Source organism: Saccoglossus kowalevskii, chromosome 18 (assembly GCF_978046115.1).
Source record: "Saccoglossus kowalevskii chromosome 18, keSacKowa6.1, whole genome shotgun sequence".
Lineage (NCBI taxonomy): Eukaryota > Metazoa > Hemichordata > Enteropneusta > Harrimaniidae > Saccoglossus > Saccoglossus kowalevskii.
In genome coordinates, this window is record NC_140658.1 from 7,358,655 (window position 1) to 7,385,189 (window position 26,535).

Sequence of the window (26,535 nt, forward strand, 5' to 3'; positions counted from 1 at the left end):
ACATCAGCATACATAATGAGTCTGGAACTTACTACAAATTTCTAGAATGTTCCATTACCTATTCAACCAGTTTCTAAAAATTCCACCCAGACACAGTACGGTTCTAGAACATTCTCAGTCACACGGAAGTGGTAAACAAGTCGTATGCGACAGAGTTCTTGCAGTTATATACATATATTTAGATTTAATTATTGATTTTAAATATATTTACTAACAGCTTGTATGTTGCAAGCACTACAGATTTTTTTGACATTTACATGTAGTTTTAACTCATACGCGCATTTATATTTATTTACCAATAACTCACACCTTACAAGTACGGCGTATTTACATTTATATATTAACTCGTTGCGCACGTTGCAAGCATGGTGTATTTATTTTTATTTAATATAAAATACAATTATAAGTATGAACAACTGATAAAATTACAAAATGTAATTACGATGTGTTCAGCAATTATACATACATAACCAATACTAATTGGTGCGTCTGTTTATGTAAACCTTTAAAAATATTTATTTTTAAAATTCAATATCCAACGTATAGACTGCAATTTAAACTAGTCTTGGAAAGATATATAATTGTCGAAATACAAGAGAGTGAATAAACATTTATTAATTTATCATATCGGGCAAATTTATTTCAAATACATTGTACTTCTGACGTATTGGTAAATAAATATAAATACGCCGTACTTACAATGTACGAGTTATTAGTATAAATACAATAAATAATTTAAATATGAATATATAGAACTGCAAGGGTTCAGTCAACAAGATAAAACATGTGTGTGTCCGAAACTCCCTACATTGGAGATATACGTAACAACTTAGCCATCTGCCGTCGATGCATCAACAGCAGAACGTTTATTTTCATCGAACAATGCACATTATTTACGAGAATCCACAACACCGCGAAGAAAATTCAAGAACTCAACTGTGCATGTGCATTGACTTCACCGGGAAGTTTTATCACACGGAAGATTTTTCGCATGAAACCGGGCTTTAAAATAGTAATTAAAAGTTTGTAATTTCGTACGAATTACGTCATTTCATATGAAAAATGCTTTATACGCTTACACTGAAAAAATAAGATCTTTGTACGAATTACGGAAGAATAGCTGATTACGTTTTACACCTTGCCCACATGGCTACGAAATTGCGTTATTTATTTATTTAAATTACATTATTACGAAAATAAAAATTACAGCTTACGAAAATACCCCTTGCCGACTATCATAGATGTATTGTATTGACCCGGGGTATTGACTTTTCCTTTAATGACAGTCTGAATGAATCTTGCAATTTCTAAATGTAATTTTGTAACTTGTATGCATTTTTTATCTTTTACTGTTAATCACTTTTCATTGTTCTTTAGTTCTAGTGACCTTACTGTTGTACTTTCCAAAGCCAGTGTTGTGTCGATAAATAACGCCGTAAATTGATAGACCCATGTCACCCTCCAATCTACAGAAATCATCAACCCCCGTGTGTAAAATAGAAAAGCCTTAGTTCCGCTTCCGGTTAACTCTGGTCAAGATGGCGATAAGCGTCAAGTTCGCATGTCTGCTTTCTGTTATTGACGAAAATGAGTTAGAAGCACTGCCACAAGAAATTCGAAGTAAATTGGAAGACACAATCAGTTCCAAAGAGTCTGCTATTGAAAAATCCAAGGCCGAGAATGAACGACTGAAAGTAAACGCAGGTAACGAACGTACAACTTTATCCGCGATGTCATTTATTAAAATGGCGGCGCCCTTGTGACACATGCCTAATATTGGCAGTTGTCAAGATGAAAATAACAATATACGCTATACACTCTCAAAATATCTTCATCTGATATATTTATTGTTGATAAACATTATATTTGCATTTCAATCAGGAAATTCGCATTTAAAATATAGCTTGTTTTTATTTAATAACAACGATCTAATTGTCTCTACATGTATGCAAAGGGAATCTTATAGTGCCTGCTACTTTCTCGCTCAAAATTATTTTGTGACCAGTGTTCATGGAACACATTAGTTTGATTATTTTATTGGTACATCAGTATCATTATTTTGGAAAGAGTTCTTTTTGTACCCCCCATCCCTGACCCTACCCCTACCCTCCAGCACTCCCCATTTAATTGTACATGCCCCTCCTAAGGACATCTATAGTTATCTAGAGGGGGCATATACAAATGAGTTGGGTAACTGGGAGTGAGTGTTAGAGTTAGGGTTAGAGATGGGGGGTACAAAAGGAACTTTGCCATTATTTTTAATGTTGTTAAATACAAAATAAATTTTTAAAGTGAGAAAATGTGTGTTCAAACTCTGCGCCTATTTTATTTTTATGTACTGTAGAATACTTTATTTTCGCTTGGAATTTATTTTCGCTATTTTCGCTGAAGGGATGATTCCGTGAAAATAAAATCCAGCGAATATACTTTTTTTCCTATATTTCACATTCAACTCATCAAAAATCAGTGAAAATAAATTGCATAAAGAATGCCTAAAAAGCCTTTTCAGCGAAAATTAATTCCAGCAAAAATAAAGTATTCCACAGTATTTTAAAATGAGGCTCCCTCATTCACTTGGGGCTGAAAATGAATAAATACTATTTTTTTTTTCATACGCTTATACGCATATAATGAACAAGTTATGAAACATTGTACCTAGTGAAATCAACAACATGTCTTTTTCAAATGTTGATTTTTTACTGTAAAATGCGAAACAAAATGTTCAGAGGGGATGGGGTGTTATGATTATAACCATTGTTCATAATCGCTAACTTGGTTTTATTCAAAACTGCACAAATCCTGCATTTGCTGATGATATCCGACGACTTCATGAATGAAAATGACCAGCAGCCAGAATCAAGAAGGATTCGCATAATTCTGGGTAAATCAAGTGTGCAGACTCATTTTCAGCCAATCAGGCGTGCCGTAACAACGAGTATTTTCTTGATTTACGCAATAATGTATATAAGGAACATTTCTTTTTCAATTTTCTCGTCTTTGACTTAATTGTTTCGCATGTACTTGGTTCCTGAGGAAGAGAGGACCGTAGAGAACATATATTATCAAGTTTTTCGTGATGAAGTCGATTGAAGTGTCAACATCTATTACCACAGAACTCTACATGTCTAGATGTTTTCCAAATTTAACAAATCGAGTTTGATGTCAAACTGCAGTTTTTGCAAATGTTATTGAAAACCGACTCAATGTTGTGTTTTTATTTGGGTACAAAATGTAGGAAATTAAAAGGATCAATTTTCAGTGTCCGTACCAAATTTCATTGAGAAACCTGGGCACCTGGAATGAAAAGATTTCACAAAAATAATTTGCTTAGAGGGTACGCTGGATTGGACCATTGCAATATTTTAGTAATACTTGACTTTTTCACCACCAGACTTTCCTGCTCCAATTTTCTCTCCACTTTTTTCTTGCATTCTTCAATATTTCTAGAAATGAACTCTAATTTTGGAGCCAACAGACAAAATTTTAGTCAATTTTCATTTTTTACTCAAAAAAATTTGGCTATTTTTGTTCCAATCTTCTGAAGGAAAATGCAGACTATAAAGGGACTATTTTGTGAATTTGTGATGAAAAAAGGAAACAGGTGGTGGAAAGGCTAAACAATGTACAGAGTATAGCCACCATTAAACCTCTCTGCTCTGACTGGTCTGTTACTGATATCACCTCCAGCTGACACTATATCATCTGATTCTGTATATGAAAGATATTTACTTTGTTTACAACATGTTGTCACTCTCTGTTTAACATTTGCAGAACAACAGTATTTTGAATTGGAGAAGCAGTTGATATCTTGCAGTGCCAAATTGGAGACCATCAACTCTGAAAGAAACGAGCTGAAAACTGAAAATACTGATCTTGGTAGGTATTTACATTGCTCACTGGTTATGTAGTACTTGAATCGTGATCGATAGTCTCTAGTTTAAATCTTATCGATGGGAATTTTAACAATGATTTTATTATGGCAACTGTTGATAGTTAAAATCCTATATATCACTAGAATGTCATCTACATTTCCCCCAACTTACATTACCTGAGGCCACTAATCTCACTAGTTGAGAAAATTGTATTGTATTTATTATTATTATTATACTGTAAAATACTTATCTTCACTTGGAATTAATTTTCGTTGAAGGAATGATTCAGTGAAAATAAAATCTAGTGAATATACCTTTTTTCCTATGTTTTTCATTCAACTCATCAAAAATCGGTGAAAGTAAATTCCATACAAAAAAACAAAAAAGTATATTCAGTAAAAATTAATTTCTGCTAAAATAAAGTATTTTACAGTATATTATTTACTGATTTGCTGTTCTGATATAGTAATATTGATATTTATATGTATGATACAGCTTTTATCATAGACAGCATATTTTTATTTATTTCAAATAAAGTGTTTGTGCAATATACATGTATGTGCCCAAATGATATATGTAAGGTAAGTAATTGAATCTGTCATGACTGAGTGTAGCTTTATCTTATTTATAACATCTAATAGTTTTCATAGAAACGTTTTTACATTTTGGTTCAAGCTAATGATTCTCTTGATGTTAATTTTCAGAAACCAAGTACAAGTTGGCACAGGAACGTCTGAGGGAGCTTGAAGATAACAAAGAGGGTAGTTTGTCCACTCAGGTAAAGAGACATTAGCAGCATTTCGATGCTACCTCAGATTATTGTCCATGTGCCATCCTCATCGTCCTCATTTGCGTCTTTGTTTACCAGTCTAATCTATTCTGTCTTGTTTTGACTTCTCTCAGAATTTATACGTGTCTGGGACTTCTCGTTTTTTTGACAGACTCCTGACGTTTGGCAGCTACGAGGACGTTTTGCTCCCAATTTGTTTTATTTTTACGCTTCACTGAGCCATACTCATTGCATTAATTGGACCATAGAAAAATTGTATTTTAGGAGATAGCTGGGGGAAAAAATAATAAAGTGTGTTTTTATTCAGTGGTTTTACATAATTTAAAACATACAATATGGGAAAAATGGAAACACAAAAAACCAGGGGTATCACTAATATTCATTATCTGAGTGGATTTTATAGCTTCTAAATGTAGCCTGTTAGGAAGTTGAGTTTCTAGATATTATGTGAGCAAAAATTCAGAAGGCAAATTCTGAGAGGGACCCAACCACATATATTAAAAGGATCATAATGCAACTTAAACCAGACATCAATGAACTCTGTTGGACTGTTTTAAGGGAGGTGATGGATCGATTTCCGGAGACCACTGTTCACTCAGCAGTATAAATTTGTGTACAGTCTGCCCTGCCTTCCTTATATGCGGTATTAGGTTTGGGAAACTGGTTTGCACACATGCACTTGATATTAGCATCTAAGACAAAAAAAGTCAGATGAGACAGCAGTGACTTTAATGTCTGGAAATTTAGCCTGGCACAAAGATATTTAAAAAAACAAACTTTTGTTTTTGTTTTCCAGCTACAATTAAGCCGAACTAATGAACAGCTCGAGACTGACAAACGCGATCTTGTTGAATTGGTAGAAAAGAAGAATCAGGAGATTGAAAGATTGAATGGTAATGACATATTAAATTATCTTGGTGGTTCTACTGTTAAAAACTTAATTTCTGCGTGGATAAATGTGCGCTGTAAAAGCATTTTGGTTGTGTTTCATGAAGTTAATTTTCGCTGTTTTTTGATGAGTTGAATTTAAATTACAGGAAAAAATTATTTTCGCTGAATTTAATTTTCACTGATTTATCCTTTCAGTGAAATACATTTGAAACAAAAATTAAGTTTTTCACAGTATGCTATGAATATATGGGATGTATAACAAATAGAATGACGAATTAATGCGTTTGTGGTTAAATTTGCCGAGCATGTTATCCAAATTTGATTTCCTCAAATATTTCTCATTTTAGTAACGCTCTACAAAAAATAAGTTTAAATTATTGATGGAAATAATACTCGTATGTTTTTATAAAAAAAAAAAACACAGACAGCATATAGCCCGGACTGTGCTATATATCTTTTATTATTATTATTCTGTATTATAAAATATATTTATAAAACTTTTTTTTCAAGATGAATGGCATAATCTTTCTGAAAAGCTTGGAGTGTCAAATACAGCTAAAGTTCAGGCCCAGGCCAAATTAGATGAACTATTGGGTGAAGATGTCACAGCTAAGGTAAGTAAAATGTTTGTTCAGACTTACCCTGCATAGTAAAATTAACAAACAGTCGCTGAAAAATACTTGACTAGTTGAGTTTTTAGAGTATAGTGGTATTTCAAAATAATATACATGGTATTTCAAAATATAATAAAATGTACATAACATTTAGTATGTATTTTGCATATTCATTAATTAATTAACATATCAATAATCTCTTCTACTGAAAGTTGCCAAGCACAGTCAATACACTGCTTTAATTAAAAGGTATTATCAGTGAAAACAGTTGGGAGATGCAATCTGGGTGCTTCTTTTGTTCTTGACCTGAATTAGTGTTGAACCATTCTCCTAAAAAATGACAGAACTATCAGTAATTTTTAAATAAATTTTGGAGTGGGTAGAAATGAGAGTTTATACGGCAGTCTAGGGGCAGGAAAAACCTGTATCTGTTCCTTGTAAGATAATTAAGATGAATTTTATGGAGATTAGCAAACCTTGCACTACCTCTTTTGGTATGTGCATCACCTGTCCACAAGCAAGTTTTTCATTTACTTATCCCAGCTTAAATCTGCTTGTCTGAGACAGGTGTACAAGCCTTCATTTTGATAATGCAGATCCCAATATGATATTGGACACATCTACATAAAATGAATTTTGAGAAATTCTTCAATCTTGATTACTGCTATAATTAACACAATTTTATTTCATATCGTCCATGTTAAGTACCGCGAAAAGAGACTTGAGCAAGAGAAGGACTTGTTATCACAACAGAATGACTGGATGAGTAAAGAACTGAAAGAAAAAACTAACGAGTTACTTGCCTTCAAGAGAACTAAGGTAGAGTATTATCCAGTATTATTTTACATCATTTTAATAGTTGCATCTGTTCTGATATTGGCATTGGTTGCTTTACTGAATAATATACGACTTGCTAAGTAAATACTGTAAATGCTTCTAATTACACGATAAAGATTTTTCCAAATTCCGCAAGTCTGGGGCAAATCATTTGTAAAGTAATTTTTGTGAATGCCTCAACAAATTGGTATTTTATCGATGCATTTCACCGTACAGTTAATCAGATACACCATGTGTTATGTTTGATATACATGTATTAGATGTTCTATGCATTATATCGCATATATCTTGTACAATAAAACTAAAAAAAGATTAAGTTTATATTCTAGTTATTTATTGTCTCTTGTCCTATTGTCTACTATTTGTGTTGAGTGTTGTTTATTTCTTCGAGTACTTTTAGATTATTAGAATTAAACGCTGTTTGTAAATTATTTCCTCTACAATTTGCGAAGGTTTTTGCCAAATAAACTTTGTCTATTATTTCATCCCTAGTCTGCTGAGATTCTTGAACTCAAAACAACGCTTGAAACTCAAAGTGAAGAATTAAAACATTCACAAGAAGTTTTTGAGACAGTGAAAAAAACAAACGAGATACAAAGTTCCAGGATAGAAGCATTGATACAAAAAGTTAAAGATGTAAGTTGTCCCATAGCTCAGTTTGCTCATTTGTCAGAAAGCATAACTGATAGTTAAAGTACAACTGTTGTCAATATCCTCTTTGGGATTGAGGTTCTAGTAAACTTGTCATTTACTAGAACCAAGACTGTCGGCGTCTGAGTTGCTATACTTTAACGAATACTGTGAATTTGGGTGTTGTCATAGTGAATGTGTTGTCATAGTGAATGTGTTGTCATAGTGAATGTGTTGTCATAGTGAATGTGTGTCGCATAACTTCTTTTGTATAGAAGTACAATAGGATAATGACCTGTAAAAATCACACTTGATGCATGTACATATCATAGTAAACTGCATGTTTCTTTCAGCCACAAATTACAATGTGACCATGCTTCTACACAATTCTTCGATCTGAAAACGGCTGGTTTGAATCTAAGGTGTTGCTGTTTGAGAAATGTACAATTTTTAAATATTTAAAATTACTAGAAACCATATTTAAACTTAGAAAATTGTTTCTATTATTTCTTAGGTGCATGATGCAGCCGCACAAAATGAAGAACAGTCACGCAATGAATTAGCAGCACAGACTAAGCTAACAGGGCTGTACAAGGTAGGGTATCAGGGTGCTGTCTAAACCAAATGAAAGTTGAAGAAATTAAAAGTGTTTGTTTTTGACAGGGTTGAGTTTTTGGCTTCAACTTAGCATGTTCTGAATATTTAGTCTCCGTTCAGACGCAGTCCAAAAACAGGGACTTATTGATTGACCTCTGTGCGTGCCTGGACCAATTACATTCAAACTTAAAACATACATCATACATAATATTATACATATGCGCATACATTTGTTTCACAATCTGATTCAAGATGGCCGAATGGCGGCCATTTTTGTACTGAAATAAGCATTTCTGCTGTTTACAGATGGATTTTGTTCAAACTTGGTACATACATTGGACATTATGGGACCTTGATGCACGTCAGTTTGTTTTTCAGATCAGATTCAAAATGGCTGACTGGCGGCCATTTGGTTTTTAATTAATGAATACAATTCTAGAGCCATATCTGTGACATGCTTTGACTGATTACTGTAGAATACTTTATTTTCGCTTGGAATTTATTTTCGCTATTTTCGCTGAAGGAATGATTCCGTGAAAATAAAATCCAGCGAATATACTTTTTTTCCTATATTTCATATTCAACTCATCAATAATCAGTGAAAATAAATTCCATAGAAAACACCCGAAAAGCCTTTTCAGCGAAAATTAATTCCAGCGAAAATAAAGTATTCCACAGTATGTTCAAATTTTATATATTCATTATACATCATGTCATAAATACAGATGTATTCAAAATGGTCGACCGATGGCCATTTTGTTTTAATTGTTGATGTTCTTGAGTAACATTTCTCAATATGGACAAGTACTTTTTTGATGATCAGATACAAGATGACTGAATGTCAACCATTTTAATGTTAAACTAATCATCATAATCATATTCCCGACATGGTTATATTCCAGCTATATTACTATAAACAAAACTATATATCTTAAATTTGATAACTAACGGGGACTGTGTCATGCATGGCTTGTTGTATATTAATTGACCTTTGAAGGTCACAGCCACAATCTAAACAAATGAACTTTATTATTAAAAATTATGTCAAATTAAATCTTACAATGTATGAGTGCATAGACTCACAATACACACACACACACACACACACACACACATATATTCATGTTTCTTGACCACACGCCACCTGATATTTCTGGTGTGTTAAAAACAGTAAATCTCATGCTCTGCTGTATCTGATTTACTTGTACAGTCAGTTGCTGATGAGTTCAAAGGGAAAGAGACAGAAATGATGACAACTATAGAGGAACTACAGAAAATATTGAGACAAACGACAGAGTCACATACAGAAATGGAAGATCAAATGAAAGAAATTGAGGAAAAACACATTGAAAAAGAAAGGCTTTTAGGTAACTATAGCAACTCTTTAGTGGCTGTTGATTATTAAAACTTATGTACAGGGAACAAAAGTCATTTGCAACTGCTGCTGTTATTTCTTATTTTTATGCGCTTCACCTTTTCAATATACATTTCTTTGTTGCAGAAGAGAAGGTTGAAAGTTTAGAAAAGGAGCTTGTGCATGCAAATGACTTGATAGCTGTAGCTAAACGGAAAGGTAAGAAACTTGTCCATGCCTACGACTTGATAGCTTTCACTAAGCGGAGATGTAATAATTACTTAGCAGTGAAATTTTGACTATATGTCCACCAGCCTTTCCTTAATATATTTCTTAGGTGACAAAAAAACCATGATTAGTTTATCACCATGGTGATGATATTGTACAACATGCATTCATCACACTCTAAATAGAACTGGTTGCAACATTGAAGTATTCCCTTGAATGTTTTGCATGAAATTGTAAGAAACATTCACTATGTTCAAATTTACATTTTTTGTATAATTCACCATTTGATAAAATCAGATTTTATTTTGAAAAAAAAATTTAAAAATCTGAGTGAATGTCACTGCACCCAAAAAACCCAGACTTCCTGTGAAAACGGTCATGTAGAGAAGCTTGGATAAAATTCATATTTTTCCTCGTGGTAGTGGTGTCCTCGGTAAATCTTTTAAATTTTTGTCCTGTTTGAATAATGTATTGTGAATTGATCTTTAATTGTTTACAAATTTAAGTATCAATGAGTCAAAATGGACATATCAAATTTATTATGTATCATTTATAGGTATTTCACCGCTGTCCGAATCAGAGCTGAGTACTTTATCTCCCACTGCGGCAGCAGCGAGTAGTCTGCTCAAATCAGGAATGACATTAACACAGGTCAGTGTTAAACGTTACTTTTTGGGATAAACAATTTAGAATCATTCGGGTCAATAGGGCCTATTATTTTCATTGTGTATATGTTCTATACTTTGCTATCATAATGTCTCCTAATATACTGTAAACTATTTTTTGTTAGCAATGACTTGATAATTTAGTGACACAGTTTTTAGGACGATGGGCGTTGCACCACTTATGGCGCCGGATTTGTGTTGATAAACATATTTGATTTTTGAACAACCCTCAAAGCTCTACCAACAATTCAATATGGCGGCTTGTACATTGGCGAATTGATCTGGACAAAATAAACTCTGTGCTCATTGCAGTGGGGAAATCTGTATTGGATTGTAGTTTACAGTTATAAAGCTTGGTACAGCCTTATTTCTGATTCGTTCAAAGTTGATTCTGCAGATGTTCGCATTGCAGTATATGTGTGATGCAACCGCTTTTTAACAAATTCACAGATGGCTTCATGTTTTGATGAACTTCATTGAAATTTGCACTGCATGAAATCTAACAATTTTCTCTTGAATATAAAAAGCAAAAGTAGTTGTTTATTTAACTTAATTGTTCTTTGCATCAAATGTATTATTACATACAGATGTACAGTGCCTATGTTGAATCTAGTGATGACTTACAACTGGAGAAGGAAGAAAATAGAAGATTAAACATGTATCTAGATCAAATACTGAAGGTAAATTGTGTACAGTGTTTGTCCTTTACAAGACGGTCATAACTAGAGAGTTTAAGATTTACATACTTAGCAGGAACATAACGTGTTGTTCTAATTTCGTTTGCATTACGTTCTCGGGTGTCAGAAAATGACAAGCGCCCACAGTGGGAACATAACTTCATTAAACAGAGAACCATGTAAACGCATCACTCAATGGGCAATCATAATTTAACTATCCAATAAAATTTATGTCATTTCATGTTTGGAATTTGGATTAGTAGTTAGTAATCACACATCTGACACTCTGCAGAGGTCTCAGGCCTGTTTGCCGCAACCTCTTGCACCAGATTAATGTGAACCAGATCTTCGCAGGAATGGCCATTCTGAAATGTTTAAGAACAATTCATTTAGTTCCGCTTAAACTAACAGGTTAGTACCCGTTGGCTTTCGAGAAAGTGATCATAAATGCCTGACGTTGTCTGCTTTGTTTGCATAACGAGCTGGCCCTGTTTTCTCTAGGCATAAATATCAGCCAAAATGCATCCAACATTTCTAATTTCACAATAGATATACAAATCACTCAAATTTAATATATTGTACAAATGTCAGTAAAAATTAATCAAAATTGACAGCGAAAAAAGCTCTCGGGAATCAACTATGAGTCACTCACCTTGACCACGTTCAAAACGATCGCCGTACGACCTGGTAACCGATGACTTACTGTAGAATACTTTATTTTAGCTGGAATTTATTTTTGCTGAAAAGACTTTTTGAGTGTTTTTTATGGAATTTATTTTCACTGATTTAATATGAGGTGAATGTTAAATATAGAAAAAAAGGTATATTCGCTGGATTTTATTTTCACTGAATCATTCCTTCAGCGAAAATAGCGAAAATTAATTCCAAGCGAGAATAAAGTATTCTTACAATAATTGGTTTGTGCGGAGGTGATGCACAAAGTAATGATGTATCCATTCTTGTTCTGTTCTTGTATGCGCGTCATAATGTCTCTACTCTCACAGTAAGCCAGAGTTACTAGTGTCTGTGTTTATTTGAAACAAATCTCCATTTAAGCCACATGTGTGCCAGAACATTTTTCTTTGGACTTAACTGAAAGTGTCCTAACCGGAAAGAAATTATGTTACCGGTGGTGGATTTGAATTTGTAAACACTGAACAAAGCAGAGGTCATGAACTGTTTATGCTACTCCAAAAAAAAAAGTCTTGAGTCTGTAGGTGACCATGTTTGCCATTTTGTCATCACTTCGAAAGTTGGATTTTAGCCAGGTTCTCTTCTTAGGTTAGTAATGGTACAATCTATTGATAATTATTTGAGTAACCAACTTTTATTTTTATGAAGAAAAAAAAAAATTGGCAAAGCTCTGTTTGGTTCTATATATATATATTTGATTTATTTCAAAACTTTAAAAGGTATCCTAATCTAAATATTGAATAAATTATTTTTTTTTCCGTATTTGGAAATTAAAGAATATTGTCTGAATTCTGAATAAAATATGTTAATGTTTGTACTTATGTCTTTATTAGGAAATTGAAGAGAAAGCTCCAGTTTTACAGAAACAGAGAGAAGATTATGAAAAATCCCTCCAGACAATTGATCAGTTGTCAAGGAGATTGGATGGAGCCATGTTGGTATGTGTTTCATCATTTTAATTTAACTGAATTTACATGAAGCAAAGGTTACATAGTTAAAGAATAAATGAAATTGGTAGAGCCACAGGCTAAGCACTAGATGATGTATGGGAGCGAAAACAATAATGTTTTGTTTTGCAGGACATTCAAAAATCAAGTGAATGATAACATATTTCCCCTGAGCTATGTTCCCCCCTTCACTGTGATCTGCCATAATAGACTTTCTCTTTAGAAATGTTCTTCCTTTAAGCTGTTCGCTAAACTCTTCTAGCTTTTTGTGACTTCTTCATTAATGTGTTTTTTATCCTCGTGTCAACTGCCTTCCCCTCCACGCAGTGTGACTGGTAAGTTAATGCGACGTCCTCCATCACAGGGTTTAACCAGTGTGATTCACTCCTCAAAACTATCTCTCTATGAAATGATGTCTCCATAATGTGCCCCCCCCCTCCTTGCAGTTATTGCTCCTCACAAGTAAATAAATATTACCTCTTCAGGAATGTGAAAAGCTAAGAGTAACAGCAGATGAGTCAGAGAGGAAAGCTGCACAACAATTGAGAGAAAATAATAGAATGGTACAACAGACATCAGATCTAGGCCAGCAGGTCAGTTTACAATGTTACCGTACCGCCACCAATGATTTATATGCAATGTGTGTGTCATGCAATGAATAATCTCACTTAAATTGACAAAAGTCTTTCAAATTGTGATATGATGACAAATTTTTAGAAATTCTATTGCAAATGAATGTCTGTGAAAGAACTGATTAGTGTTCATCTCAAATCTTATTTGATAAGTTTCTTGCACATTCTGTATTTTGATAATTTTGTGTTTTTAAGCTATTTAGTTTTACAACTTAATTTTATAAGATTAAAAAGTTATCGCAAAAAGTAAACACAAGACACACGTTAGATCAAAAGAAATACTTGCATTGCCAGTCTATCTAATAGTGGTCTGAGTATTGAGGCCAAGTTGAAGGCCAGCGCACAATTGCATTATTTGTTAACAAAGAATGTTGTGCATTAGCTTATGAACACCATTCTTTTTATTTTGAAATAATATGAAAAACATACTCATTGCTTCATTCTGAAAAAAAACACATTAAACGAGTACTTACTTGTACAGTGTTAATACTTGTACATCATTACACATGAAGAGTTCAAACATTTTTATATTCAGATATTTCATAACATTATTTTAATAGGGATATTTTTTTTTCAAATGTACTCATCATGTATCTATATTATTTTGAAGGTGCGAGTATTATTGAAGGAAATAGAGGAGGCACGTGGTCACGTCAGCGGTTCACATGAAGCTCATGTTTCATCCAGTGATATTTCTAGCTCGTCTAATCTCATATCCGAAAAGTTGGTCACTTTTAGGTACGTCTATTTATTTTGGGTCCCTCGCTTCCTCTTTTACTCTGTCTGCAATTCACTAATGATGAAGTTCTAGATGAAGATTCCCTTCAAAATTGTAGCCAGAGTCCTAAATGTTGTGCTGCTTTCTGAGAAAGAACAAATTTCTTGTTTTTAATTTTAATAATTTTTGAATGCAGTCATGTTTATTATTGGGGTGGGTCTTTCAGATTCATATATTTCATCGACATTGAATTTTGTTTCTATTTTTCATGAATTTTTTTTATTTATTTTGGTGGGAATTGACACATAAATTGAAAATTGTAAAATAAAAAAAAATTCATTTCAGGAATATTGAGGAGCTACAAGAACAGAATCAGCAATTATTGACTGTTGTCAGAGAGCTGAGCAGTAAGAGAGAACAAGAAGAGAAAGCTACGAGAGACGAAGAGTATGTATATTCAATGATTACCGTACATTATTTGTCCTGAATTGGCCAATGAGATCAATTGTTTAATGTCAATCAGCCAATGAGATCAATTGTATAATGTCAATCAGTCAATGAGATCAATTGTTTAATGTCAATCAGCCAATGAGATCAATTGTTTAATGTCAATCAGTCAATGAGATCAATTGTTTAATGTCAATCAGCCAATGAGATCAATTGTTTAATGTCAATCAGCCAATGAGATCAATTGTTTAATGTCAATCAGCCAATGAGATCAATTGTATAATGTCAATCGGTCAATGAGATCAATTGTTTAATGTCAATCAGTCAATGAGATCAATTGTTTAATGTCAATCAGCCAATGAGATCAATTGTTTAATGTCAATCAGCCAATGAGATCAATTGTATAATGTCAATCAGTCAATGAGATCAATTGTTTAATATCAATCAGTCAATGAGATCAATTGTTTAATGTCAATCAGCCAATGAGATCAATTGTTTAATGTCAATCAGCCAATGAGATCAATTGTATAATGTCAATCAGCCAATGAGATCAATTGTTTAATGATGTCAATCAGCCAATGAGATCAGTTGGCCACATGCCGAAAGAAACTTGATCTCAGTCCCAGTAGAGTGCTGGGATCTGAGCTCTGCACATTCTGAGATTCGCTGTATGAACCGAAATCATAACCTTGGTGGTGAACTTAATCAATAGAACATATACTAATTCATATAACTTGTCGATGGAGATAAGTGCAGCAAGCTTGTTGAGAAAGATATGGTCGGATGCCAAAATAGATGACAATCGCAATGACAGCTCAACTAGGAACAAAAATACAGGTGTATGAGTGTGCAATTTTGGCACGATCCGAAGTGCTCCTGATTTACGTCCCAATTAACGTCCCGATTAACATGAATGCAACTGCTGTAATCCATCTGCAAACATGAACAAAAATGTTCAGAACTGGCCAAGATCCTGTAACATTAACATAACATGTGTAGATGCCCAATAACTTTGATTAATCTTCAATCAAAATCTTAAGGAAAATCCTGCATACTAGTCTTGATTCTATCCCGTATTTGATGAGCACATTGATGCATGCTTCTTCCACTCCATTTGTAGCACTTATAACACTGATTACACATTTTATTATTATATTATAGACTCTCTGAAGTGCATGAAAAATTGGAGAAGGCTTTAGAAGAAATTGACGAATTGAGAACTTCCAGAAACAGACAAGGTGAAATGGTTGAAGGCATTGTAAGGCAGAGAGACATGTACAGAGTATTGCTGGCCCAGAGAGGTGATGCAACAATACCAGTAAGTCTGTGTTCCTGCTTAGAAGCTTTATATTGTTAAAAGGTTTCACCAGAGACAAGAGTTTGTGAATTTTGCTAGATAGGGAATGTAACGTAATTTTGCACAAGGTCTCTGTTGCTTTTGTTAAAAGCAAAAATGTCTGTTTTAGTCATCCTGACATAGATTTTGTTGACAGTGTACTGTCGCTAAGACAACCATGTGAGAATAAGAATTCAGTAATCCCGTAACTCAAGGTTATATCTAAGTTTATACATGTATATTTTTTTTTTTTTTTTAGTTAATGACTCCAGGTTCTCACAGTCCTCTTGCCATGTCAACCCCAGCTCCACCCTCCCAAACGAGTCCCCTCGGTAGCGGCGACACAGCAGACAGTACAGCTACGGCTGAGGCCAAGGCAGCACTCGGCCAGCTCAATAAAGAGTTTGAAACATACCGTAAAGAAAAAGCTGAAAATGAAAAGTAAGTACAAGGATACACAATTTGTTGTGAGATTCTTGCAAGATGAAAAATTAACCATTTTCTTTGTTTTTTGACGTTTTTGTTGCAAGAATCATTTTGCATCTGAGGTGCGTTTCGCTCAATAGGCATCCTGGAATTCTTCCATGTTAAAAGGTAATGGTCATCGTGCAGCGCATGATTGAATTTCATATAAAAAACAAACATACTCTACACACGTTGTTTACGTCGCGCCATATCAAACAAGACTCAGCGTGACGACCACTGCCCCTTAAAAAAATATCCAATATGCAAGACATTAACAAAAAAATTTGTTTTTTGTCTTTTTCAGAATAATTAATGATCAGATGGACAAGCTTCGTAGTGACATGTCTGATATGAGGGTTCAAAATGCAAAATTATTGTCACAGGTAAAACAATAATTAAACTTACATTGCAGCTTTGGTTAATAGAACTCCTCCCATTGATTACTGTGATCGCCATGACAAATGTGAAAATCATTTTTTTTTTGGCAATAAATTCTGAAATATTGGAACACAGCAGCTTTTCTTCATTGATTAGTCATGGCGGCTTCTATTAAATTGATACGAAGCAACAGAGGGGATGCGGCTTCTATTAGAGCATCTACACCTATAAGAAATGGTGAATTTTTGATACTCAATTACTCAAAAAGCAATGGGCCCGACTTCTATTAGGGTTGCGGCTTCTAATACAGATTTTACGGTACTTGTAAATACTGAATGAGACACTGTTACAGATGTTTATTTTTTCAACAACTAAAATGAACCATCAATTCTTTTAATAATTATATTGCAGCTTGAGTTCTCGAGTGAAAGATTCAATATTCTGCAGTCAAATGTTGAAGGGTACAAAAAAGAAATTGAAAGTTTGAAAGATAAAAATCACAAATATGCATCCCAGACCATTACACATCAACAAAGAATCAGCACTCTGACACAGGTAAATATCTTGAATTACAAAACTTAATTCTTGTCTGTCTGTGGATTGATGGATGTGTCAAGTCTTGTTCAAATCAAAGGGCAATGTATGATGTTTTTAGTCCCCGTTCAGACGAAGTCCGAAAACAGGGACTTGTAATTCGGTCTCCGTCCGTGCGTCTGTGCGACCGTCCGGAGTCATATCTCAGAATCCCTTGGACCGATTCCGTTCATTCTTTGCATGTGCCTCGTACTTTATGTGGGGCATATGCACATGCAGTGGTTTAGCGATTCAATTCAAAATGGCCGACTGGCAGCCATCTTGTTTTTTGAAAATGTTGTATTTTGGACATGCTTTGTCAGTTTTCATTCAAATTTAGTACATAGGTCATACCGTCCGTCCGTGAGTTCCTGAGTCTGTCCGTCCGTCCAAGTGTCCGTTCGTCCGTCCGTCTGTGAGCAGTCTGTCCAGAGTCATATTTCAGAATCCTGTAAATCGATTCTGTTCATTCTTTGCATGTGCCTAGTACCTTATGTGGGACATAGATTATACATGTTAGGATACATGTCCATGACGATTTGTTTCAAAATCTAGTTTTTGGCCATATTATTACTACATGGAACACGTGTTTTGATGTAAATAAATAATCTGTTGTATACGCCACTTGGAACTCAAGTTTCAAGGATAGCTCGCGACAACCCCTCCGCTTTAATATGACGAGCACTTTCAAAAATTTAACGGGGACTGTGTCATTTTCAATGACTTGTTGTATTCTTTTTTTCTCAGGACTTGATGGGAACCCAGGAGAAGTTGTCAAAAGCAGAGGTAGACTGCACTAATCTGAAAGCTGAGAGAGATTTACTGAAGAAAGTCGAGGATAGACTAGTGCAAGAGATAGATTCATTAAGGAGGGAACAGCGAGGTCAGAATTTATTGCTGACAAACCTACAGACAATACAGGTATGATTTTAAGGCTAGGCAAAGATTTCAACATCCTGCGTTGTGCTTTGATCTTTCACCACTATTCAACACACTGCGTTATACACTGTTGTACTTTCACCACTATTCAATACACTGCGTTATACACTGTTGTACTTTCGTCACTATTCAACACACTGCGTTATACACTGTTGTACTTTCGCCACTATTCAACACACTGCGTTATACACTGTTGTACTTTTGCCACTATTCGACACACTGCGTTATACATTGTTGTACTTTTGCCAATATTAAACACACTGTGTTATACACTGTTGTACTTTTGCCACTATTCAACACACTGCGTTATACACTGTTGTACTTTCGCCATTATTCAACACACTGCGTTATACACTGTTGTACTTACATTGTACCTATCAAGTCCCTTGCAAAGTTTCAGTTCCTATCAATATTCATGAGCTAAAAATTTGCATATCATGTGGAACATGTGGCATTCAGTGTGTGTTTTCTGTAATTAGATGCTTTCAATACTGAACTATGCTATTCATTTTTTCTTGTCTAGAATAATCTTGAGAGAGCCGAGTTTGAAACGAAAGCCAGATTGACAAATCAAATAGAATCACTGGAGAGGGACGTCAACTCGTACAAAAGACGTTTAGATGCTGAAGCCGAACAACATAAAGTGGTTATCAAGTCGTGGGAGGTAAGGTTACCATGGTTACCAGTGATGTCATACACATGATCTTGCTACAAGATTTAACGTTTAACGTATTGGTATATGCTGATGCATCTTTCTCTCGATTGGTACTTGTTATAAATCAGAAATACTTGTGAAAAAGTTGTGCATAGTGTTTAATACACTTTCATGAGACAAGATGATTTTGTTGCTACCCCATATCAATCATGATGCAATGGAGATGACTGACATTTTTAATGAAAGTGGCCTTTCATGCATAGATATTGAGATTGGTGGAGTTAAAAAAAATTCAGCCTCAGCTGAGTAATGAAATTTTTTTTTTTCTTCAGAGTCAGGTAAAATCTCTGCGAGGTCAATTAGATAATGAGTTAGAGAATCACCAGAAGACAAAAGAAGACATGGCAAATGTGAAGCAAGAGTTGCAGAATTTGAAACAACAGGTAAGAACAGTAGTGACAAATCTAGTGCAGGTAAAATATGGATACTGATAGCATGATGGTTGTAGCACTCTGTGTTCATACTTATTCAAATATTATTATATATTTGTGCCAATGTGCAGTTGACTGTAAAAGAGAGGGGATGTGTCTGTGCTTTTTGTATGCTTGCATTGTACTGAGCCTTATTGAGCTGGGATAACATTGACTTTCTATGATGCAATTTTTTTTGAGGAAAATGCATGTACTCGCTTAGCCTTTTTGGGGTTGAAAAAATAATTGTCCTTTGTATTTGAATTCTATATTAATGAGGTGGATACTTAACTGGGGTATTTTGCCGTAGTTCACACATAGCTGGCATAACATTGACTTTCTATGGTGTAATTTTTTTTTTTTAGGAAAATACACATACTCAAATAGCCTATGTGGGGTTGAAAAAATAAGTGTCCTTTTTATTTGAAGTCTATAATAATGAGGTGGATACTTACCTGGGGTATTTTGCCGTAGTTCACACATACAGTACAGTTCTCGCGGAAGCTTTGGCTTTTGTGGCATCATTGTCGCCTACGCATGGCTTCATTGTCGCCTCAGCATCGCATCATTGTGGCATCAGCTTCGCTTCATTAAAAATTGATGCTGTGTTCGCCTCGCTATTTTGTGGCATCATCGTGGCCTCAGCTTCGCAGTCTCATGGCATCAACATGGCATCAGCTTCAACTTACTGTGACATGAGTATGACCTCATTATTTGCACGCAGAAGGGCAGTAGACAAAAAACATGTACAGAAGTTCGATATGTAATCGATTTGAAATTCAAGGCGAATAAAATAATATGATCAAGAGTAAAATGACATTTTAAAAAGATATCTTGTTTAATTATTTTAGTGTTGCGAGTATTGGGCACCAAAAACTTTGCGAAGTACATTACAATCGGCAAGGTGACCAGTTTCATATTGACTAGAAGGAAAATCGTGATAAATTCAAATCACATGATTCAATCGTCGTTCTGATACAACACAATTTGCTGTTCTTGTTATAAAATTTACCTTTTTTCGCTCATTTTATTTGCTGCTAGAAGAGCAGATTCAGATTCCTCATTTCGGTGGTATTTTTCTGTGTTTCGTTTAGTTTTAGCCGAGTCCGACCCCATGCCCGGACTACTAAAACATGCAATACACACGTACGCCGCCTGGTGCGTCGGCGTCGTCGCCAGTCATCTTGATACAAAGTTTCAAAACAAGTGCATACATTTCCAACATATGATTGGATGGTTGTGGTGGCGTCGGTCTGGTAAAATTTGACAACCAATTCTCAAAATTAAGTCACGATCAGTGATCTGAGCTCGATCTATACGTACTTTAAAAGTATTCAAGTTCTCACAAACATATTTTCGAATGAAAACGAGCCACATGCCCTGTAAAAAATCGAATAGCGCTTGACATGCAGAAATAATTTATTGGGCTTCAGAAAAAAAACGTGTCCTTTTAGTGTGGCCGTAAATATTTGGTCACCAGCCGATGAACAATTTGAAAATCATTATACACACGGAAGTCCTTCGATACTGAAAATCATCGACCCCAGTCTGGTTTACCTTAATTCCCAACTTGCAAAACTGATTTGTATCCCAGCCCTGTTTTTTTTTTTTCTTTTTTTGAACTGAGGTAAAATCCCATCCGTTTGTCAAAATATACCGATGTTTTTCAGTGAATAATTGCGAAGCCTGTCACAGCACAAGAAAAACTTTGTGAATCGACGATGGAGATTGGATGGTACGACGACCCTTCAATTTGCGTTAAATATGTTTTGTTACAACATCATTGATTGGCTGAGAGTCTACTGATTGGAGCACGACCTGGGTCACAGAACCATATTTGTCCGTATTATCAACAGGACTTTGCGAGAAAACCACACCCACATTTTCAACCATTTTAGCACGGAAGTTGCCAACAAATGTTGAAAACTCGTGAATTTTATGAATTTGAATAAAATAAAGCTAGCGATTCGTAAGACTGGTTAATAATATATCCCCCGATGCTCTTCGATTTTTTTATTTCAAGGTGAGAAATGGATACTAGTAGTTGAAGTTCAATCGATTTCAAGGCGACTATTTAACCCCGACAACTCTACGCTCTGTTGTAGTTTCGCGAGGTAAAACAAAAATACAATAAATAGTACTTGTTTAATTATTTGGTTGTACAGCCCGCAAATTACGGAACATGATCCCCATGAATTGCGATAAGTAAATGCTGATTGTGTTGAATGACGGACGTCGGGACCGTTTGGAGAAACAAATTACCGTCGGTAGACATTTCAAACAAATGAAATTATTAACGAAAGACGAGATTTTTCTAGGTATTTACGATCATACGGTCATACCAAATATATTCAAAATTGACAAATATACAAAGGGGTGTAATAGTAGGTCATTTTTATTTTAGCCTTAGAAATATTTTCTTTCACTCAGTCCACGTCCATGCGTGGGAATTCTATTTAGCTTCATGGTCCTTCGGCTTGTCTTCTGCTTGGGGGGAAACAACAATAATTATACAAATCGTAAACTCAACGCAATCAGGAAAAGAAACCCAGACAACCATGTTGTACTTCTGTTGAATACATTTTGTAGCAGTGCGTCACGTCGGAATGTTGTCTAAAATAAAATATTCAATCCCAGCCAAATCTAGGTCAAAGGGTCAGATTGCGTGCATATAATTATAGATAGTTAAAACAAAAAGTATTTGAACTTTTGACGGTTGTTCAACATCTATGCACGGTTACTAAACTAGTAACCGTGATCTACGAAAACCAGAACATTTTTAGTAGTCCGAATTTTTGCACGGTCGAAAATAAAACGGAAATTGACCGGTCAAAAGCGGAAGCGGTCAAGAGGTTTGGGGGAAATGAGTACAGTACTTCTTTGTTTGATGAAGCGATACTGATGCCACATTGTCGCCATAATGAGGCCACAATGAAGCGAAGCGATAATCGCCTAACTTTTTAATGTCGCGACATTGAAGCGATGCTGAAGCCATAACAATGCCATAATGATGCGATGCTGAAGCGAAGCTGACGCTGAAGTGAAGCCAAAGCTTCCGCGAGAACTGTACTGTACGCTGTACCATGTATTATATTGTTAGATAATTCATACTGCATATATTTGTATTGATATTAGTGTTCAGTTGCGGAGAGTAAACTGGCTTCGACAGAGATCCGGTTATCAAATGCTCTCAAAGAGAAAGGGCAAGGTAAGAGAATTCTCAAAGAATGCTCAAGTGCATCATGGGAGATGTAATTTGAATGGGGGGGCGCTGTTCATAATTTACTATGTAATAATATATCTTTACTGGACATGTTAATTATATGTGCTAGTGTCTTCTGCCTTGAAAGGATATTTTAACTGTAATGTTTCAATGTGACAATATACTTTGCAATAACACAACTAGAGATACTGACATTTAAAAATAAATAATAGAGATATAATGTAACTTGTGTACCATATTTTCTCTATTAGAAGTACAATGTATATGTGCTAACATAATTGGCCAAACTAAGTCATATTTCGATATACAATAAATGAAGTTTTTAGTTTATGTGGATTTCTATTGGGGATGTGTTTGTAATAGAGCAAATACGGTATTTAGTTTTGTGTGTTCAAGGTGCTTGTATTGAGTGTGAAAGGTCTATATCAATGCCACGTTGTCACTCCACTTCCATTATTTTTCTCCTCCACAGATGTTTCCATGGAGCCAACATCCACTACGGATGAAGAAGTGAAAGAATTGAAGTCACAGATAAATAAATATCAACAAGATATCAAAGGTAAACATCAGATTGAAGTTCATAGAGGCATTGAAGGCAGTTAACCTTGAACCCCTGAATCTTAGAATCCCTAGAGGGTGTAATATGTGTGTAATGTTTAATTCTCGTAGGTCTACGTGAACAATTGAATAAAGCTAAACAACATGTGGAGCAATACAAGTCAATCAGTGATGCTGTGGATGAGAGTCTCAGAGAACAGAATGCTGCCAGTAAAATATTTAAAGAGACAACTGAGGCCAAACTTAAAGAAGCCACTGAAAGTAAGTCAGTAGATATATATCTCTACTGGATGTCTCAACAATGAGGGCAATACTATAAACCTATTGACTGGAGATGAGGGAAACAGTACATGTATGTACCTGTTGATTGGAAATAGGTCAATAGTGTGTGCCTGTTGACTGGCAATGAGTGCAACAGTATATACCAGTTGACTGGAGATCAGGTCAACAATGTATACCTACTGACTGGCGCTGAGGGCAACAGTATATACCTGTTGACTGGTGCTGAGGGCAACAGTACATACCTGTTGACTATAAATCATATATAACTTTAAACTAGAAATCAGGTCAACAGTGTGTGCTTATTGACTGACAATGAGGATGACAGTGTATGCCTATTGACTGGCAATGGGGGAAATGATGTGTAACTATGACTGGCATTGAGCGAAAAAGTGCACAAATTATCTGGCAATGAAGGCATCAGTAAACACCTATTTACTGGCAATTAGAGCAATAGTAAACAATTAGCTCTGTTAAAAGTTGTTCTGGGAGATTTTGAAAATGAAGCTGCTTACCAAACACTTAGACATCAATAACATATACCGCACTATTGAGTGTGTTTGTTTTACTGAGACTTTGTTGATTTTATCTCTGCATGTCTATATACCGATATAAATATATATATCTATTTACAGTGAAAGCTGGCCTAAAAAAACAGTTATTGGAATTGGAGAATGAGAAACAGCAAATAATGCTTGAGAAGAAACAGTTACAGCAGGCTGTAGATTCCCAGGTATTGATGAGTATTTGGTATAATTTCATTCTTTTTGAACAATTGAGAACCAAGAAATCACAATTTCTCATATTTTTTTTCAAAAAATGTCTTAAAATATTACGTCCTTTTGGTCCAGAATTGACCAAGTAAATTATGGAAAATAAAATAATATTAAATGTTCCACCAGAAATTTTTTGAAAAAAATTATGTTGTGCATAATGTTATACAAGTTATTCTGAGTGATGGCAACAATGACATACAATCTACGTATTGTTTTAAATTTTATCTGTCAGACATCTGAGTTGAGAAGTAACCTTACAAAGATGCAAGACGAGCTAAAAGATGCTTTACAGAAATGTACAGATGCCCAGGCTAATGAACAAGCTGCGAGAAGTGACTGCAAAAAACAATCCGAGTTGGCAGCTGAAGTAAGTTTGGTTTTTACAGTTTGCCCTGCCAGGAGTGTGTTGTTTTAAAGCCAGTGTGCATGTTTTCTCTTTGTGAACACCTTCAAATAGACTATATTTTGCGTTCATTGCAAAATCCCTGTTACTTCAGCTTTTCACCACCAGTTCCCTGATTTTACCACAAATTGAAAAAATAATTCTGTATAGTCTGCACTTCCCTTCAGAAGATTCAAGTAAAAACTGAAAATTCACTCAAATTTTGACTGTTCATTTCCAGATAAAATATTTAAGAATATTACAAAAAAAGTTAAGAAAAATTTAGGCAAGAAAGACTGGTGGAAAGAACAAGTTAAAACAAGAAAAAGGTCATTGTAACGTAGTGGCGTCAAAACTTTATATGAAATTTAATAAACCTCAATTTTTGGTTACTTAAACATTTAATAATGTGCTATATATCTTTAGTGAAGAGCAATTTTGATAAAATAAGGTTATGTCAACGCCATGTATATTATTTTGAAATTGACATTTAAACAATATTGTTTTTGCGGCAGACGTTCAGTTTACAACGTTCAACAGAACACGGAATCTCATACTTAAAATTGTGTATTGAGACAATATGATCAGATTATTATAGATTTTTAGAGTACTAATAATTCACAAGCACTACATCTACAAGCTTGCTCAGTACACATTGTCATTGGAAAATGAACTGAATGGGCCAATGTTTTCCAGAAATGCTCAAGTTCAGGTCAAGGTCATTTCAAGGTTTATACGTTTCCTGCTTTTTATATGGGTGATACTAAACAGCGAGGGTGGGACGGACTAAAACACCTCCCCAAAATTTTCAAGGCCTGGTCAGGGTCATCTGGTCAAGGTCATCTGGTCAAGATCACATGTCACTTTGTCATAATGTCTAACTTTATCATTCTCAATTCAGTCACATGTACAGCAACCAAATACGACAAAAAATTTATTCTGGTAATAGTAACAACAACTTCATGTTTCAGTTTCAGTTCCCTGTACACCCATTATGAATTATGCATATCTATGCATATTACATACACAAATATGTTTCCTCTTACAATTACTTAACTGCCATAGATTCTAATTCTCCTAACCACCTAGTAACTGCCACTGCCCTCTGCACTTGTCAATTACAGTGGAGCACTACCGGCTGCAAGGTCGCTTGTTTTGTATTCTTAAATATTTCTAGAAATGAACCCTAATTTTGGAGCAAACAGACAAAATTTGAGTAAATTTTCAGTTTTTTTACTCAAAATATTTTGCTGTTTTGAATTTGTGATGAAAAGAGGGAACGTGGTGAAATGGTTAATCCAATCACATATCTGTTTATTCATACCACTAACTGTAATTTATTTCTTCAGTGCCAAGATAAATACGAGAGGGAATTCCTTCTTCGTGCCAGCGATGTTCAACAGTTGGTGACAGTTAAAGAACAAGTAAGATTGTTATCTATGAACTATACTTCTATTTGTTGTTCTTATATCAAGTCATTTTCTTGTATTACTCAAGGGTTACTCCTTGTCTGATTTATGCCATTGGTGGTGTGGGTGGTCTTGTCTGCCACAGGCAACATTTTAACGCATGAGGGTTAACACATGTTTTCTAATATACTATATGTTTTTTATTCATACATACATGTTTTATATAAAAACATTTCCTCTAGATAAAATTCAGCAAATTTGATAAATAGCCATGGAAATGCTGGCAAACACCACAAAGCATGTCATCTCTTGAGCATAATGGTGTGAAGGAGTCATGCCAATGTTTCATGTGGAACCTTCAGCGTGACAATTGAATGGAATTAGCAATGTAATCTTGTCGAAACGATCCCAATAAATCATAATGATGTATTTGTCTGTCTACTGTTTTTGAGTATCAAATGTTCAAACTTTTACCATACACTCGCGTTAAGAATCCTTAA

The 26,535-nt window shown here is 34.7% G+C and overlaps 1 protein-coding gene across 1 annotated transcript in view; it reads left to right on the forward strand.

Annotated features, from left to right (window-relative positions):
• The first annotated feature begins 1,486 nt into the window (after positions 1-1,486).
• Positions 1,487-26,535, forward strand: part of LOC100374224 (nucleoprotein TPR-like) — a 56,076-nt gene continuing 31,027 nt past the window's right edge. The window contains exons 1-29 of the mRNA XM_085493133.1: positions 1,487-1,704; positions 3,772-3,876; positions 4,577-4,650; positions 5,459-5,555; positions 6,064-6,167; positions 6,873-6,986; positions 7,497-7,640; positions 8,149-8,229; positions 9,442-9,598; positions 9,733-9,804; positions 10,370-10,464; positions 11,066-11,158; positions 12,682-12,786; positions 13,281-13,388; positions 14,038-14,165; positions 14,491-14,592; positions 15,754-15,910; positions 16,188-16,369; positions 16,698-16,776; positions 17,183-17,326; positions 18,092-18,265; positions 18,807-18,947; positions 19,271-19,381; positions 22,544-22,616; positions 23,104-23,190; positions 23,301-23,450; positions 24,104-24,201; positions 24,477-24,611; positions 25,976-26,050. Coding sequence (XP_085349259.1) covers positions 1,539-1,704; positions 3,772-3,876; positions 4,577-4,650; positions 5,459-5,555; positions 6,064-6,167; positions 6,873-6,986; positions 7,497-7,640; positions 8,149-8,229; positions 9,442-9,598; positions 9,733-9,804; positions 10,370-10,464; positions 11,066-11,158; positions 12,682-12,786; positions 13,281-13,388; positions 14,038-14,165; positions 14,491-14,592; positions 15,754-15,910; positions 16,188-16,369; positions 16,698-16,776; positions 17,183-17,326; positions 18,092-18,265; positions 18,807-18,947; positions 19,271-19,381; positions 22,544-22,616; positions 23,104-23,190; positions 23,301-23,450; positions 24,104-24,201; positions 24,477-24,611; positions 25,976-26,050 — 3,351 coding nt within the window. The 5' untranslated portion in view covers positions 1,487-1,538. The remainder of the gene's footprint in view (positions 1,705-3,771; positions 3,877-4,576; positions 4,651-5,458; positions 5,556-6,063; positions 6,168-6,872; positions 6,987-7,496; positions 7,641-8,148; positions 8,230-9,441; positions 9,599-9,732; positions 9,805-10,369; positions 10,465-11,065; positions 11,159-12,681; positions 12,787-13,280; positions 13,389-14,037; positions 14,166-14,490; positions 14,593-15,753; positions 15,911-16,187; positions 16,370-16,697; positions 16,777-17,182; positions 17,327-18,091; positions 18,266-18,806; positions 18,948-19,270; positions 19,382-22,543; positions 22,617-23,103; positions 23,191-23,300; positions 23,451-24,103; positions 24,202-24,476; positions 24,612-25,975; positions 26,051-26,535) is intronic.